At 42.8% G+C, this 19354-nt stretch overlaps 1 protein-coding gene across 2 annotated transcripts in view; it reads right to left on the reverse strand.

Moving 5' to 3' along the window:
* The window catches only part of THY1 (Thy-1 cell surface antigen), a 94139-nt gene that overhangs the window by 47250 nt on the left and 27535 nt on the right, over positions 1-19354 (reverse strand). For both annotated transcript variants that reach the window (XM_073602552.1, XM_073602551.1), the window contains exon 3: positions 19176-19231. In XM_073602552.1, coding sequence (XP_073458653.1) covers positions 19176-19231 — 56 coding nt within the window. The remainder of the gene's footprint in view (positions 1-19175; positions 19232-19354) is intronic.

Genomic DNA, 19354 nt, shown 5'->3' on the forward strand with positions numbered 1-19354 from the left:
CAGAGGATCGGAGAGTAGTCAGCCAAGCCGGGGGCAGAGCGAGGAGATAAACAGGAACACAGGTCAAGCCAAGCAGAGGTCAAACCAGGGGTCTTCAGAGTATACAAAGCACAGGAACACAGGAAGCTGTTTGATAATCCAGCAAACTGCAAGTGTCAGTGGCAGGTTTAAATAGGCCGGGGGGTGTGCCCACAAGATCAGGGTGTGTGCGTGCACGCTGACTGCCGAGGTCTGGCTGTCACGCATCTGCGTGCGTGCAGGCGCACGGAAACTCGTCTGGCGCAACCATGACGGTTACTGGCGGAATTGCCCACAACACGGCCATTTCCCTAACACTGACATACACACAGGCCGAACGTCTGCGTTTTTTTTTTAACCAGCCGTTGTCTCCTGACATTCGGCCCGTGTCTACCTGGATTAACATTGTTCTAAAAACCTTGCAGTCAGCCATTATAGAGGAACATATTAAAATTAGGAAATATGTTTTAAAAAATTGTTTAGGCATACTGTGTGAATGGGAACACATAACAAACACAAATCTTTCTAAAACCGAGCTAATAATCTCCCACCATCCCCCAGCTTGTGCGCTCCTCCATGACTTTTTCATCAAGCTCAATAATACAACCATCAGTCCCAAGCCTAATGCCAGGGTACTATATGTAATCCTAGGCTCTGACCTGTCCTTTCAGCTCCAAATCTAATTGCTGTCAAAAGAAGTTAATCTTCGGCATGCGCGGGTGCCTGAGGGAACGGTAATACCGCCTTGGAGCTCAGCTCCTCGGGAGTTCGGACCGGGGAACTACAGGTCCCAGCGGCATGGAAAACTCTACAAAATTGTAGGTAAATCACCCCAGCGCCTTACTCCACATAAAATATGGTACTAAAAGGTCCAAAAAACAAAATTAAATCCGTTAGCAAGTCGGAAGCGGCTCTCAGACTGGCGGCTAAGATGGCGGCGCCGTCCTCCTCCTCACAGCATAGCGCTTCTCAGGCTGGGAATCCTCAGCCTCTCAGTCAAAAAGCACAGGCTGATAAAAACAAAATATGACCATGATATTTATCCTGCTAAAGCTGGGATACAGTCTGACATGTTTGCTACATTTGAAGTTATGTTACAGAAAGCACTGAAACAAACTTCTGACCATATCAAAGATAATTCTGACAAAGAGATTAAAGAAATAGGTCAGAGAACTGGAACTGAGGGTGGATGATATTGACAGTCAAACACAATATTGTATTTCTGAGTTAACAGCTCTTAAAGAGGAAAATACCTTATTACAGACACGTTTGGAAGAACAGGAAAACAGAGACAGACGATCTAATTTACGAATAAGAGGTATACCTGAATCCATTCTAGACCTGCAGGCTACCATTACCACACTTTTTCAAGAATTACTCCCTGACATTCCTATTGATAGGCTTGAAATGGATAGAGTGCATAGAGCTTTAGCACCACGTAAAACCAACGGTCCTCCTAGGGACATAATAACTAAATTGCACTATTACAAAACCAAAAAACAACTGTTATCAGCTGCTAGAAGAAAAGAACCTCTCAGCTTCCAGGGACATACCTATCAGATCTTTACGGACTTGTCTCCTCTTACAGTGGCTAAAAGACGTGCCCTCAAACCTCAATTGCAGGTACTTCTGAATAATCAAATTACCTATCATTGGGGTTTTCCTTTTTGCCTTCTATTCACCCACTTGGAAACTAGATATGTCTGTCGCTCTTCAGAGGACTTACAATCACCCTTAATGGAACTAGGTTTAGTTGAAACAGCCTTACCTAAAGATCAACCTCGCAGACGTTCAACTACTCGCTTACCTCAGCATAAGAAAGACTCAGGCTCCAACTCTTTCTTCTCTTCATATCAAAATCTCCACAAGCGCGGCCGATATGAACAGTCACCGCCTAAAAACAACGATTCAATGGACTGACCTAAAAACTACCACTAATAACCTTCTCTCATTACAGGTTCTCAATTACCGAAGTTCGCTTCTCGGCCTTTTGGCTAAGATCAAGTGTAGTATCGACTTTAGCCCTTAGGGGTGTCTCTGCTTCACAGCTAGGAGGTTGAGAACCACTTGCATCTATCCAAGCTAATTGGTCCTTGTGGGGTACCCTCTGCTCGGCCTGGTAGGATCGTTGATTAAATTCAGCTTCACCTACTTGCTGCTATTGGGTTAGAGGCTTAGCCCCCACAGGGAACGAGATTGCGGTCTTCCCTCCTCCCCCACTCCACATTACTACCTCCGGGCAGTAGATGCTAGAGCCTTTGTAAAGGCTACGAAAAGAGCGAAGACGTCGAGGAACCAGAAGGAAGCCGCCTAAGAACACCTGAAGCGACATCCAACTCCTTGACGATGGGGAAGAGCGAAAAGAAGACCGGAAAAGAGAAGAAGAACCCCATTCCAGCCACTTCCTCCGAGCCCGGGAATGCCGCTGCCTCAACCCCGGCCCCTACCCCGGCCGGCACCAGCCGACCAGGACCAGCCAAGCCAGACCAGCCTGCAGACGGGCTCCCAGCTTTGGAGCCATGGATGAAGCAGACGGTCGTGCTGCAGCTGAAGGAGGTGGACGGAAGAGTCTCCGACATGACCCCGGAGATCTTCGGAAAGAAGATGATCCTGGAACAGGGGTTCAGCAAAGCGGAGACGCTTTCTGTGCAGGCCTTCACAAGAGGTATATTCTTTATAACTTTTGTGTCGTTTCAGGTCTGCAGAAGATACTGGGAGATGGTGAAGACCAGTGGCCCTGAATCCCCTTTCCGGAAGTTCACCGCGAACTGCCCCATAACACAGGACGAAAAGCGGTGACAGTGGCCATGAGGAACCCCCATACCAGTGGAAAGGACATAGCCACCTACCTCCAGAGGTTCTGCACCGTGGTGAAGGACCCGATCCAAATCTTCGATGCCAACGGCTTCTGAATAGGTAAGTGGTCTGTGCTCTGCAAACTGAGGAAAGACCCTTCGGGGGACATCCAGCACCTGCAGCCTTTCTTCTCCCTGGGATCCTCCGCAGGAATCCTTTTCTATCCCGGCATACCCTACAACTGTAACAAGTGTGGGCAGCCGGGACACATAGGTAAGGATTGTACAGAGCTTGCTTGCAAGTTCTGTAGGGTGACAGGCCACGAGACCAAGGACTGTCCGAGGTCCAAAGCCTGCAACCTTTGCGGATTGGGAGAGCATGTCTTCAGACACTGCCCCCAGAGAACCCGGACCTACGCTGGAGCTGTAAGCCAGGGTAAGCCATCCGGGAGGAAGCTGCCAGAAAAACCGAAAGAACCTCGAAAGGCCAAAGGTAAGTCCACCCCCGCCCCTCCTGCCCCTGCCCCTCCTGCCCCTACCCCTGCCCCTGCCCCATCCCCTACCTCCAGCACACCCCCACCCACCCCCTCTGTGCCGGAGGAACCCCTCCCCACCCCTTCCCCCCCAACCTGTCCTCCCTGGAGGACTTCCCCACCCTCCCACCCCCCTCCACCCCCACCAATGGCCCAAGAGGAAGCCGGAAACGTAAGCCAGAGAGCCCAACAGCTGAGGAACCCGCCACCTCCACCAAACGGCCCAACGGGGTCCAACGCGACAGCGATGGACCCGAGCAAGTAGTGGAGGACCTAGAGTCTGCAGGAGAGGAGGAGGAAGGGGAGGAGATCGTGGTCGACCCTGAGCATGACCTCCCCCCCAACGTCCACATCAGCCAGCAGATGATGGAGTCTGACCTTGAGGAGCTGGGCCTGGCCCAGGACACAGGACAGGCAGAAGACGCAACGGAAGAACCACCCCCCCTCCGGGGAGGTAAGTTCGGACCCTTGTTAACTAGACCCTCATACCCTTTTTCATTATGGCTGAGATCTCAATCTTTTCCATTAATGTGAGGAGTATCAAGGATACATCTAGAAGGCAAGTGGTCCTGACCTTTCTTTCAAGTCAGCAGAGTGATGTCTACATGCTTCAGGAGTGCGCCCTTCCTCCATTGAGGAGGTACACTCATCTGTCCTCCCAGTGGACCCTTGGTCCCTCCTACTGGTCCGGGGGTGGCGATTGCAAGTCTGCAGGAGTAGCCATTCTGGTCAGGGGTGGGCGCTTCACGGTTGACTCTATCCTTGAGCTAGTCTGTGGCCGTCTTTTGGTCATAGATGGCTCGTGGGTGGAAGAGCCAGTTAGGCTCATCAACGTGTACGCCCCCCCAGACAAGAATGCGCGGCTGGAACTTTTCCAGACCCTGCGGACCCAACTCGTCACCACCAGAACAGTAGTGATCGGCGGTGATTTTAACTGTCCGATCGAGGAGGATGGGCGCAGCTCCAGCATATACGCAAAACTTGATGCTACTTCTAGGCTGCTCAAGGAGATGATCTCGGAGGCCTCCTTGCAGGACGCCGTGGGATCCATAGGGAAAGGGACCATGAACTATTCGTGGTGCCGACCCGATGGATCTGTGCGTTCCAGGATTGACTTCGTGCTCACTTCAAGAACAGTCAAGCATCGTGAGTTCTCCATGGTCCCCTGCTTTTTCTCTGACCACAGGGCTATTCACTTTCGGGGTGACCTGGGCGAGGGCTTTGCCCGCGGACTGGGTTCCTGGAAGCTGAATAGCACCCTGCTGGAAAACGAGGAACTGATGGGGGAACTCCGGGAGGCCTATGCCACCTGGACGGGGGAAAAGAGATTCTTCGGAAGGGTAAGTGACTGGTGGGAGTTTGTGAAGGTTAAGCTGCGTAGCTTCTTTCAGGCAAGGGGACGCCAGCGTGTGTGCGCCAGGAGGAGGGAACTCAGGAGACTGCAGCGTCAGTTGCAGTCCCTGCAGGACCTTCATCACTGCGGCTGGGACGTTAGGCAGGACCTGGAGGACACCAAGAAGAGCCTGAAAGGACACTTCGAGGAAGAATCCAGGCACATTGTCTTCCGTGCCAAGGTGGAGAATCTTGAGAAAGGTGAGAAGTGTAATTCTTTATTTTTCAGGAAACTTCACTCAGGACACACACCCTTGTCAGAGCTGCGTGACGAGACCGGAACACTCCAGAAGGGGAAGAAGGCTGTGATGCAAGTGGTCAGCGACTACTACACCAACCTCTACTCCCCGAAAGAAACGGACACACAGGCGGCCGACAGGTTCCTGTCAGGTATCTCTAACCAAATTGATCCTGCAGGTTCATCAACCGTCAACGCCCCCTTGGTGCTGTACTCTGCCGCTAAATCCTTTAGGCGGGGTAGGACCCCGGGCTGCGATGGTCTCGCAGTTGAGCTCTATGTAGCACTGTGGGATCTCGTGGGCCCGGACCTGCTTGAGCTGTACGAGGAGATGGTGGTGGAGGGCAGAATGCCTCCGTCACTGAGGGAGGGGATGATCACGATTTTGTATAAGCGGAAGGGGGAGAGATCGGATCTTAAAAATTGGCGTCCGATCTCTCTTCTGAACGTGGACTACAAAATCCTCGCCAAGGTCCTGGCCAACAGGCTGAAGTCTGTCATCGGACAGATCATCCACCCGGATCAGACTTGCGGCATTCCTGGTCGCAGGATTGCGGACAGCCTTGCGCTTGTCCGGGACACGGTCCAGTACATTCATGACCGCCGTGTGCACGCGGCCCTGGTCAGCCTTGACCAGGAGAAGGCCTTTGACCGTGTCTCCCATGAGTTTATGTGCAGAGCTCTGCACAGGTTTGGTCTTGGGGAAATGTTTTGTTCATATGTAAATGTAATGTACACTGACATTTCTAGTTTGGTGCTGGTAAATGGCTGGAAAACTGACCCCTTTCCAATCTTGTCTGGGGTCAGACAAGGCTGCCCTCTCTCACCTCTGCTTTTTGTTTGTTGTATAGAGCTCTTCGCCCGAAGCATCAGACGGAACCCAGAGATCAGAGGGATCACCGCACCGGGACCGGACAGACGGGAGGTCAAGTGCTCACTCTACATGGACGACGTGACGGTGTTCTGTGCTGATCGGCGCTCCATCGACACACTCGCCCAGACCTGTGAGGACTTCGGCCAAGCTTCAGGGGCAAAGGTCAACTGCGGGAAGTCAGAAGTCATGCTCTTCGGAAAGTGGTTCCTGCCTTCTTCTGCACCAATTCCTTTCAGCATCAAGACAGACTTCATCAAAATTCTTGGGGTCTGGTTTGGAGCTGAGGGCACAGCCCTGAAGTCCTGGGAAGAAAGACTGTCAAAGATGCGACAGAAGTTTGGACTTTGGAGCCTCAGAGAACTCACCATCGAAGGAAAAACACTGGTACTCCGCAGCGAGATCCTCCCTGTGTTGCAGTACCTCGCCCAGGCCTGGCCCCCTCGGGTTAACACCTGTAAGGCCATCACCAGGGCGGTGTTTCACTTCATCTGGAGCTCCAAAATGGACAGAGTGAAGCAGGCGGTTATGTTCAAGGAACCCCTCAAGGGCGGTAAGGGCGGGCCCGACATCGCTACACTATTGAGGGTGTGCTTTGCTTGTAACTGCATCCGCAGGACATTGGTGGACAGAACTGTGGACTCTGGTGGTAACTCTATGTCCCGTTTTTTCCTCCTGCCTCTATGGAGGACCCTTGGCTGGGACAAATGGGACAGCTCCATCCCCTACAACTGGGACACCCCTTGGTACTACTTGGACACCTTCAAGTTTATTAAGGAGCTGGGGCTACATGGAGTGAAGCCCGACTTGTGGAAGCCAAAAACTATCCACAAGTTGATCAGAGCATCGGACATTGTTGAGACTGTTCCAGGCCTCCCTTCAGCCACCTGTAAAGTGGTCTGGAGGAATGTTTCTTCAAAGAGACTCACCAACAGGCACAAAGATCTGGCATGGATGGCAATCCAAGGGGGGTTGCCACTCAGGACATTCATGCATGCCAGAAACCTGTGCAGATACAGGCACTGCCCCTTTTGCATCATCCAGGAGGAAACTGCTCTGCACAGGACCTTTGCACAGGACCTGTTGAGGCCCCTGGAACCTGAACTCAAAGACTTTGTGCCACAGACTGCAATCACACACTTTGGTGTGTTGAACGGACTCTTCTGTGGAACTCATTCACAGGAGGACATTGACGGTGCCTGGCGGGTGCTGTGTTGCTTTAAGGACGCTTTATGGTGCGCCAGAAAGCGCCTCATCCACCAGCGGGAGAGGATGTCCATCGAGGACTGTCGCAGACTGGTTCACAGTCTGCTCAGAGACTATCACCTGATGGACTTCAAGGAGGAAGAGGAGGTCTGAAGATTTCCCCATCCCCCCCCTCTCCCCCGTGTATCCTTTGGCAGTTCAAATAAAGCTTCGGGCCTGTGAACTCTTTACTCCCTCCCCTGCCCCACCTTCTCCACCCCCCCCCCATCACACCCGTTGCCCATTTTGAATGTTATTTGACTGTATGACTGGACTTTTTGTGAAATGTTTTTTTAAGTACTGCTTTCAGGGTAATGCGGCGTCATGCATGATGTGATGTTTCGGGGTATTACTACTCTGCACAACACATTAGGCATCATACCGCAGGATGAATGTAATTTATTTGTATGCTTGGCAATGTATTGTTATGTAGTGTATTTATGCGCTGCGTCGCAGTACAGAATGTACCCTGTTTAAGTATCTGTTTTTTGTATATTTTCTTGCAAAATAAAGTATACATTTTCTCAATTACCGAAGTTGGTTGTGGTTTTTTTTTTAACATAACCATTTGTTTTGTTTTTTTTTTAATAAGTTGAGCTTTGATGTGATGGTTATGTTTTACTTAAAAAATCTATTTGACTTTTTTCTCTTATGTCCTTTTTTTTACATATGACATAATTATAAAGCAAAGCATTAAACATATCTCTGCTGGTTTTTTTTCGTTTTTGGTTCCTGTAGTTCTCCGGGGCCGTCCTTCCCATAGGAATTTCTTCCTGCCCCTTTGTTTTTTCCACTTGCAGACTCCTGTTATTTTTATGGCGGACTCTGCTGGTGGACTTGGATCCTCTCAGGGAGTTTTGAAAGCTTTCTTGAGATGCTCCCAAACCCTTCTACTCTGTTTTTTAATTAAGATGTACTACTTAAGTAATGGGTTGACTCGATTGTTCTATTTATTTCTTTTTTTCGTTTTTTTATTTTTTCCTTGCACCTCTATTTCCTTCTGATTCTCAGATTGGTGGTTCTGGCTCACAGTAATTACTGTTTATACTATGATAGATTTATTACCCTGGTTGGTCTATGGCTCCGATAAATGTTTTATCTTTAAATGTACAGGGATTTCATATCCCACATAAACGCACTAAAGCGTTACGATCATTTTCATCTAAAAAGGCTCACATTATATGTTTACAGGAGACTCACTTCACAGGTAAAGCTCAACCTAGATTTCTATCACCCTCATATCCACAATTTTATACTGCCTCCGCTGCAGTTAAGCAGAGGGGTACGCTTATTGGTTTCCATCGTTCCACTCCGTTTAACCTTAAAACACAAGTGATAGATCCGGAAGGACGATATCTACTTTTATCAGGTTATATTTCTGATAACCCTATTACCATTGTATCCTACTATGCTCCCAATAAACGCCCAACGGCGTTCCTTTCTTTTTCAAGTCGAAGAGATTCATAAATTTGAAACAGTTGTCATATGTGGGGATTCTAACGCAACAATCTTCCCGTTTTTAGATAAATCTCCTCCTGGGCCTACAACGGGCACAACAAACCTTACTTTTCAACGCTTACTCACTTCTCATAGTTTGAATGATACCTGGCGCGAAATAAATCCTACTGATAGACGATTTACTCATTACTCCTACCCGCATAAATCCTTTTCACGGATCGATCATATCCTTATCCCATCTAGCATGTTACCAGAAATCATCTCAGCTAAAATTATACCATTCCCATAGACTGATCATTGTGCAGTATCCATTAATATAGCTTCTACGCTCCCTAGATCTCATGACACAACTTGGTGTATGAAAGATTTCATTTTGACTCATCCAATTCTTAGTAAAGAGATTGAGAAATCAATCTCTGATTATTTTATAGATAATGACACAAAAGACATCTCTGCCCTCACACTATGGGAGGCCCATAAACCTGTCATTAGAGGTAGAATGATACAACAAGCTACTAAATTCAAAAGAGAACGCAAATTAATGTTTTCAAAGTTGGAAACTAACTTTAATGACTGTCATCAGGCCTTTCAATCTTGCCCAACAGCTATTAATAACTCTAAACTTGAAAAAGCCCGCCTGGATTTAGATCTTTTTTGACTGATTCAGCTGATAAATCTTTACGCAAACGACAACATACTTTATATCTTAAGGCTAATAAACCGGATACACCTTGGCAAGAAGCTTGAAAATCACACAACACGAAAAGAAACCTATCCTTTTGAAAATATCTAGAGAAGCGTACACCAGTAATCCGGTTAAGATTCTAGAGATTTTTCGTACTAATTTGGCTAAACTATATTCCCCTGCCCCAACATTTGATAAGTCAAAAGCTGATACTTTATTTTCTAGCATTAAACTTCCTTATCTCGATCAAAAACAACGAGATCTTCTTGAAAGCCCTATTACTAATACAGAGGTTTTGAACACTATAAAACTTTTAAAGCTTCACAAGAGACCGGGTCCAGATGGGTTCTCGGCGGCATACTACAGACAGTTTATCCATATTTTTTCACCAATTTTAACTAGGGCCTTTAATTCAATTCTTGAAGGACATTCATTTAGAACAGAGACACACATCTATTGTAGCTATGATTCCCAAACCACATTCTGACTCTTCTTCTTGGTCTAATTATCGTCCCATATCGCTTCTTAATTTAGATATTAAACTATTAGCTAAAATCCTGGCTACTAGATTGAATAAAATTATAGGTCATATAATCCATAAAGACCAAACAGGTTTTTTTCCGAAACGCCAGGCGGGCGATAATATAAGGCGAGCACTCTTACTCATTCATGCAGCCAAAACCAGACATATTCCATCCTGCCTGGTTTCATTAGATATAAAAAAGGCATTTGACTCTGTCACTTGGCCTTATATGGAATATGTATTACAAAAAAGGGGTTTTGGTAACCATTTTCTTACCTGGGTTTCCTCACTATACAACAAACCGAGAGCATATATTAAATATTCTGGGTATAAATCTACAATGTTTGACATAAATAGAAGCACTAGACAAGGTTGTCCCCTTTCCCCATTACTTTTTGCCTTATTAATAGAACCCCTAGCACAACTAATTAGAACAAACCCAGATATTAAAGGTATTGAATTGGGTGGTCATCTGCACAAGATATGCCTTTTTGCTGATGATATTCTTGTTTTCCTGTCTCATCCTCATATATCTACCCCAATTCTACTTAATTTGCTGCATAATTTCGCTCATATTTCTGGACTTCATATCAATCCTTCTAAATCGAATGCCTTAAATATTTCTTTATCACAATCTGAAATTCAACATACAAAAACTGCTTTACCTTTTACCTGGGTTTCAAAACAATTGCCTTATTTAGGGGTACAACTCACCATCTCTCTCAAAGATCTGTTTACAGCTAACTATTTACCTCTCCTGAAACGAACATCAGGTTGTATGAAGCAATGGGCCTCTCTTCCACTTTCATTTTTAGGTAAAATCAATGCTATAAAGATGTCAATATTGCCAAAATATTTATATCTATTTAGAGTGCTACCTATAACTTTACCATCCTATTTTATAAGACTTACTCAACGAAGAGTCCTATCGTTCATTTGGGGCACTACTAAACCTCGTATACCCAAATCTACACTTTACCTTAATAAATTAAGAGGTGGTTTAGGATTACCCAATTTTCTATCTTATTATAATGCTGCTCAAATGGCTCTTCTCCCTAAATACCATGCTACAACCGAAAAACCCCTATGGGTGGCTATTGAAGCAGTGGATACTGACCCTATATTGGTTGCCAACATGTTATGGCTTCGCCCGGTTGACAGAACAAACATATCCAATCCCATAACTAAACACACCTTAGCTATCTGGGATAAGTTAAAAAATTCGCAAAATCTCTAATCCTCGCATAATCCTCTACTTTCATTCCTTGGTAACCCAGCTTTCTATCCTGCATGGAAATTTCCAAGATCTTTTTCCATATGGTCCTCTATGAACCTGAATTGCTTATACAGATTAACTTCTGCTACCACAATCTATTCCTTTCTTGATTTGTGTGAAATCTTTGACATTCCGAGAAACGAAATATTTTGTTATCTACAGATCAAAAATTTCTATGAACCACTCCTTAGTACTGGTTCATCCCTCAATCAAATGATTCAATTTGAACGAATTTGTATGAGCGACCCACACATCAGAGGACTGATTTCATTATTATATCAACAACTGATTGGTAATTCGGAGGATAATTTAACCTCATATACTGCTAAATGGGCACATGATATGAATTGGGTGTTTGATACTAAAGATTGGTCGAACATATGGTTAGCCACTAAAACTTCCTCTCCAAATAGTTATGCTATAGAAACAAATTACAAAGTCCTTACACAGTGGTACCTAGTACCAGCTAGAATAACAAAATTCATTCCTACATACTCACCTAAGTGCTTCAGAGGATGCGATTCGCTTGGAACTCAGTTTCATATCTGGTGGCAATGCCCGATAGTCCAGGAATTCTGGAGGAACATATTTTCAATGGCCTCTAAAGCCCTTGAGGTTTCTATTCTTCCAGATCCTGTTACAGCACTTTTAATTCTCAAGCCCAATACACGTTCTCACACTCAATTCCAATTACTCATTCAAATTACTACTTCAGCCAAACAAACAATTGCCAAAGCGTGGAAGTCTAAATCTCTAATCTTGGCTGAAGCAAAACATAGAATTAATAGAGCATGTGTATTTGCTAAGATGACAGCTATAGCTGATAACAAGATCAATAAATTTCGTAAAATATGGCAACCATGGGTTAAACACCACTACCCTAATGACTTTGACCAATCTTTGTTATTACCTCACTAGTTTGAATATATAACATAAAAATTAATTGTGTAATTCACGAGCCAGACCACCACCACCTATACTCCCCTCTCCTTCCTTTTAGTTTTATTATATACCGGTATATATATATATATATATATATATATATATATATATATATATATATATATATATATTATTCCTATTCTTTATAAGATACATATCCTATTATTGGAAAATGTCATTTTGACTATTTGTCTATGTATTAACTTTCTCCTTCATGATCACATCAATGTATTTTTATAATTTGTAATATTCTTATAGTAATAAGATAAGTTCATACCCCTACTATGTCACTACTTATCTAATCTTGATGGTATACTATGTATTCATATTTTACATTCCTATGTTTATTTCATTTCTTTCTTTATTTATTTAATTATTTACTTTTAATTTATGAAAAATTCAATAAACATATTCAACAAAAAAAGAAGTTAGACTTCACCTCTGTAACATCTCTGAAATTTGACCCTTTTTAACTAATGAAACCACCAAGCTACTCATTTACTCTCTTGTTATCTCTTGCCTTGACTATTGCAACTCCCTTCCTATAAGCCTATCTCTATATAGGCTATCACCTCTTCTGTCTATTATGAATGCTGCTGCCAGACTCATCTACCTTACCAACCACTCAGTGTCTGCCGCCCCTCTCTGCCAAGCTACTGGCTTCAAAATACTAACAACATACAAAACCATTCACAACTCTGCTCCGAGCTACATCAACAATCTTGTCTCCAAATATCACCCAATGGACAATTATTACCCACTCATACATGAGGACTGTGGATAAAAAAATTTTGGGAAGATATCTCCCTGTGGCTTTCAACTCTGCATTTAGTCCCATTAATGCTTCATGCAAAAAGGACTGTATATGGTTAAATGACAAGTAAAACACTTTTTTTTTATTTCAGACATTAACAAAATATATATATATATGTTTTAGGGTACTACTTCAGACTGTTCAAGCAGGCCTAGCACCACTTGAGAAAAATGCATCACTTTTTAATTAAATTCGTTTATGGAAATTAATCTAAAAAAGGTAATCAGGGTGCTGTCTGTAAGAAAAGAGAATAAAATTTCACACCCAAATATGCACTACCAAAGTACACTGTTGCCGAAGTTGTTCTTTAGAACTGTGGTGTAATAGTATGTACAGCTTTAGGTGGTTGTAAGCCTCATGATGAAAAATGAACAAAGTGGGGGGGAGATGGGCGGAGCCTAGCGGAGCAGACATGCATTGTTAGAGCTCCGCACCGCTGAGGAGAGAAGAGAAGGACAAAGCGGAGCCTGCAGGCTCAAAAGGTATCCATTTGAACCTTTTTGCCCCAGGGAACAAACTGTGAAAGTTTGGGCAGGAAATATGGTACTGGGAGGAAGCCGTGGCAGAAATAAAAATCACCTCACAAAGAGCTCACAGGCACTCACTGCAACTAAAGCAGCTCCAGTCACCTCACAAGATACAGCATCAGGGCGCTCTCACAGACAGAAAATGTCACATCAAGACTCTCCATTTGAGTCAGATACAGAACAAATCCTCTCACAAACTTCTCCACAAGCCTCCTCAGCATCCCCAGTAATATTATTACAATTTGAAAAGATGCTTCATAAGGCTTTAAACCTCAGACCAAATAACAAAAAGCCTAACCAAAGAAATAAGAGAGCTGGGAAACCGCACCGCAGCCTTAGAAATAAAAATGGATGAAATTGAAATTACAACCCAAGAAAATATAACAGAATTGGAACAATTAAAAGAAGAGAATTTAATACTTCAAACTAAGCTCGAAGATTACGAAAATAGAGCCAGACGTTCAAACTTGCGCATAAGGGGAATACCTGAAACTGTGACAGACCTGCAATCTACTATTACTGCTCTATTACAAGAACTAAAGCCAGATATCCCTATTGAACGTTTAGAACTGGACAGAGTACACAGAGCCCTCACAGCCAAAAAGAAAGATGGACCCCCACGTGATATAATCACAAAATTTCATTATTACAGAACGAAAGAACAAATACTAATTGCTGCAAGAGAAAAAAAGGAACTTAATTTTCAAGGACACAATTATCAAATTTTTGCTGACCTATCCCAACTTACTATTACTAAAAGACGATCCATGAAACCCCAACTAATGGAACTGCAACGCCACAACATTATGTATCTATGGGGCTTCCCCTTTTCAGTCAGATTTAACTACCAAGGTACAATTTACAGAAGCAGATCAGCAGATGAACTACAACAAACCCTTTTAAAATTAAATCTGACAGAACCCACAAGCAGCAACTCTCCCACACGCAGAAGAATGGCATCATCTTCACCTTCAGGCAGCACCCAAAAAATTTCAGAACAAAATGGGAATCATCATTCTCATAAAAGAGGCCGTTATGCCACATCATCCATGGACCAAGAAGATTCAATGGACTGACATGCTAATTCTTGATATCTCTTCATTTATTATACTAAGAGATGGTTCTCTATAAAAAACCTGTATTTATAACTGAATGTGACTGCATTCTGATAGTCACACACTGTGTGGGATCATGTTACATTCCAGTTATATTTCTTATTACTTCTGATTCATATAGCCTTAGAATATATAAGTGAAATAAGGAAATTCTTGTTCAGTTATATATTTTTAGGTAATAACAATAGATTTATTACTTTTTAGGACAAATATGTTCAATAATCCAGAAGTAATGGAAGCTTTTTCTTTCTTTTCTTAAAACAAATATATTATTACCTAACTAGTTCCTAGAATTATGTTTTTGTTTATTCTAATCTGAAGCAATACAACCTCAATTTTATGAGTTAACATATCTAAACAGTTACATATGAATAAAATATGTAATTGTTTACTCTAAAAGGGTTAAAATCCCAAAATAATTCAAACTATCTTCATCAATACCAAAGTTATTAACAGTACCTTTCTAACTGAATTATTTAGCCTAGGGCAAGACTAACCATATACAACCACCCTGGAATAAATAATTTCAACAAAAACCATATTCTGCACTCCAATTAATGAAACATCATTTTGATGTCTTTTGACATAGCACTTCTCTCCTGTAAGCGGAAGATCCATGTACCCCCATTAGCCCTCCTCATTCTCCCAACCATATTATGTGGGAGTGTGACAAAGGCACTTATTCCCCTGAGAGAGATATTTATTCTCTTTCACGGGCAAATTGTGATTACTTGCAAAAAATAATTTATACAATGTATCATCTAATCTCATATGTTTTTTGTTTCCACCTTACGATTAAAGCTCATTATCAGAATTTATTTGACCTATATACACTCTACCTGTAAACAATATGTATAGTAGGTATAAATCATTTAAATACCTACAAAAGTAACTAAGGAAATGATATATATCTTTAATTTAGGTTTACGTGAACCCAATGTTTAATATTTGAAATTTCATGATATTTACCTATATAAACCCCACTCTAAAACAATGAGCTTACTTTATAGATCCTTGTAAACTTACTTTATGTATCTTTATAATATTGTATACTCAATAAACTTCTTTTGACAAGGAAAAATGAACAAAGCATATCCTTCTATAGTGTGTACTAGCCTGAATCCTAAGCATGGAGTCTGGTTCTTTGATCCCTAGGTTGTCTGAATGAGTCACTGTTAGAACTCTACGCAGACACCTCAGCCTCCAGGGAGGCGGCCACCTCCAGCACAGAACATGTCACTCAGCTCAGTTTTTCTCTACAAGCCTGATAGCTGATTGGATTTCAGTAGCTCACCAGTAGGGATGAGCTTCAAGTTCGAGTCGAACTCATAGCCGCTAGTAGTTTTAAATGACTTTTTTTCCTTTGAAATGTCATTTTGCTGTCAGACTGTTCTAAACACGGGAAACATGCGCCCCTTTACAGGCATACTATTGACACCCCCCAGGTACGAAATTTAAAGGAATATTACACTTTTATTGATTCACTTTAAGCTTTATTAAAATCACTGCTCCCGAAAAAACGGACGTTTTTAAAAATTCTTTTTGCATTAATTCATGTCCCCTGGGGCAGGACCCAGGTCCCCAAACACTTTTTATGATAATACCTTGCATATAAGCCTTTAAAATGAGCACTTTTGATTATTCATGTTTGTGTCCCATAGACTTTAACGGTGTTCGTATGTTCGAATAAATTTTTTGCCTGTTCGCAAGTTCTGCTGCGAACCGAACCGGGGGGTGTTCGGCTCATTCCTACTCACAAGCCTCTATCAGATTTCACAGAGCTCTGTGCTTTAGCTCTGCAGTGTGTGAAATCAGATCCCTGCCTTCTCACTGCTACGAAAAATCCTTTGATCTGTGTATTGTGAATGGCTGTATAGAAGAGATACAACCACTTAAAGGTCTCATGCATTTTTTATGCCTGTAAAAGCACCTCTATGTTAGCCTATGTGACCATGCAAACATAGGTGTTAGGCCTTATGCACACGAGACGCCGGTGCAAACTCTGCTGAACACGTTTTTAAAAGCTGAAACTGGCGTTTAGAAACGCCCATTTTGGCGCGTTTGCATGCCGCGTTTGGCCGCGTTTTACCGCGTTTGCGTCTAGAAGCGTCTGCAGAGCAGAGAATGACATATCTCGGGGCCACTTGGTGCTAGGAACCCCACTAACACAGTGGAACTAGCACTACAACATATCCAAATTTCGGGTTCCTAGCACCAGGTGGCCCGAGATATGGGGCCCCAAAGTTGGGTCGCAAAATGTCAAGCACTTTTCTGCAGCAGAGAATTACATTTTCCGACCTGACTTTGGGGCCCCATATCTCGGGGCCACTTAGTTCTAGGAACCCCAAATTTGGATATGTTATATTGTTAGTCCAACTGTGTTAGCACACTAAATTTGGGGTTCCTAGCACTAAGTGTCCCCAAGATATGGGGCCCCAAAATCAGGTCATAAAATGTTCCTTTAAAAACACTTATAAACGCAAACGCGGCTAAACGTGGTACCAGCGTTTAGCTGCGTTTAGCCACGTTTAGCCGCGTTTGGCGTATGAAATGCGGAAAACTTTTGCGTCTGAACCCATTTTTTTGCTTCTGGAAAAACGAGGTTAAACGCAACTGCCTAAAAACGCCAAAAAACGAGACTGTGTACATGGATACATAGGATAACATTGAATGGGTTCAGGGGCAGTTGAAAAAAGTGTCCAACTGCCTCTGAACGCGAGTTTAACAGCGTCTCATGTGCATGAGGCCTTAACAGGTGTACAATATTTAATAAGAAGCATTTACAGGCTGGAAAAAAAAAGCACCAAAGGCATGTTCTGAGAGAGCTTTTGAGTAGAAAAATGCACGTACGCGTGAGTCTAAATACATGTGTATACTTTTAAAACTATTCCACTAGCCAGAATAAATAATATCTGGCCGGTAGAATACATTTATGCTCAAATGCCATATGCGTATATACATGCGTAAATATGCACATAAACGCCATACAGACTGCCAAACCCATCGGCCTAAGGCCCCACTCACGCTTTGTGCAGTGGGAACGTGTGTTTATGCTTGTCCCCCAAACCTGCAAATAAAAAGATTTCTGTATTTCCCATGCCATACTCAAAACCTTACAAAAACAAAAAGGATGCTTCACTGTACCAGGTTTTTTTCATTATCAAATATCTGGTACAGCAGTGGAGGCTTCCTATATCATATGGGTGACACTGGCTTGCCATCCAAAGGGCCAAAAATGACCATCAAAACTTAGCCCTCATTGAATTCAATGCCATTGGCTCTGGCTAAAGACATCAGCACCAGAACTGCCAGGTGACCATTGGGTGTACATTATTCCACTTAAGAATACTGAACTGGACTGGATTTTATGTTTAAAGATATTTTACGCTTTTAGTTTCCTCTGCGTACATTTGGGGATTGTTAGTCCTAATTTGTGTACTTTATTTGTAGAGTGTAAGTAATCTCTTTTGGGACTTATAAAAACACAAAAGATGCAGCGCTAGAAATAATATGTGAAAACATTGTGATTGGTTTAGCTTACCAAGCTAAACCAATGAGTGAAACCAAAACGAGAGCAGCAATAAGCTCATGATTACCAGAAAAGCTTACTACATGTGACCCAATGCCTTAATTTACGTTCATTGATAAACTGGATAGATCAAACCACTCTCTGAATCATTGAGGAAAATCATTACAGCCATCAGCTGTTGCCTAGGTAGAGGTACTGACTCGTGCCAAGACCGAAAATACTTCTAACAAATCACAGGGGGATTGGAAAACAAGGATTCCAGTGCCAGGTTTACAGCTTTGTACTGTAGTTCATAAAAGATGCCATGAATTTGTCACCTTTGAATGCCCTGGTGCCGGTAAAGGACCACAACCAGATCTTTTGCTCCAAAGTTTGGCAAAATCAAGAACTAGAGACATGACACCAAGTTTTTTGTTTCATATTCCCGAGAACTATCCACCACTAGCTGCTGTTCCGGTATTGTGCCTTTGGTTTTGGGGAGACCGATTTCCCTGAGCTGGGCGAGACTGCCATAACAGCAGTCATTGCCATCTGGTAAGCGGATTATATTACTCACTTAGGGTGTGAAACTACACGGAACATTGCCCTTTCTTTTTTCTGGTTTCTTGCATCTCCACGGATGGGTGTTTTTTCCTTGTTCATTCATGGACTGGTACTTTGATGGGACTTTTCCTTTTTGCATTTTTCACATGTAAAGTTTTATATATGTCTTTGTATTATTGTTCACTAGATTATGTCTCATTCATGGGCTGGTACTTTGATAGGACTTTTCCTTTTTGCATTTTTCACATGTAAAGTGTTATTTATGTCTTTGTATTATTGTTCACTAGATTATGTCTCATATGAATTTTTCACCATTGATCACATGCTGATATGCTTATGAGACTCTGCCTTAGTTTTCTTCAGTCACAATTTTTTCACATATTATTTCTAGCGCTGCATCTTTTGTGTTTTTATATGCACCTTTGGAGTTTGATACTAGACTTTTTCAGGTGCTGGCAGCTTTAATCAATTTATTTTGACACTTATTCACTATTTGTTATTTTTTTATTTCTAGCGCAGCTTCAGCCTTTGGACTTTTTGTTTTCTCTTTTGGGACTACCAATGTATTTAGGGTTCGCATGTAAAGTTCTCATTTGTGTTGTTGCCTAACCTCAGGTCTACATGTTTATACTACAGTTAATGAACTGCAATTGTTTTGCTTTTACACTTACCAAAAAAGAAAATCACCGCTGGCAGCAAGTAATTCATTTTTCTTCTTTGTTGGCACCTGTTTATAATAAGGAAATTAGGATATATTATATTAAATTTTGGTGCACCCCTTAATTGTGTATCAACTTAAATACCTGTAATACAAAGGAGGATGTTAAGCATTGAAATGTAAACATTAGCT

The sequence above is a fragment of the Aquarana catesbeiana genome, linkage group LG10 (assembly GCF_042186555.1).
Source record: "Aquarana catesbeiana isolate 2022-GZ linkage group LG10, ASM4218655v1, whole genome shotgun sequence".
Taxonomy (NCBI): domain Eukaryota; kingdom Metazoa; phylum Chordata; class Amphibia; order Anura; family Ranidae; genus Aquarana; species Aquarana catesbeiana.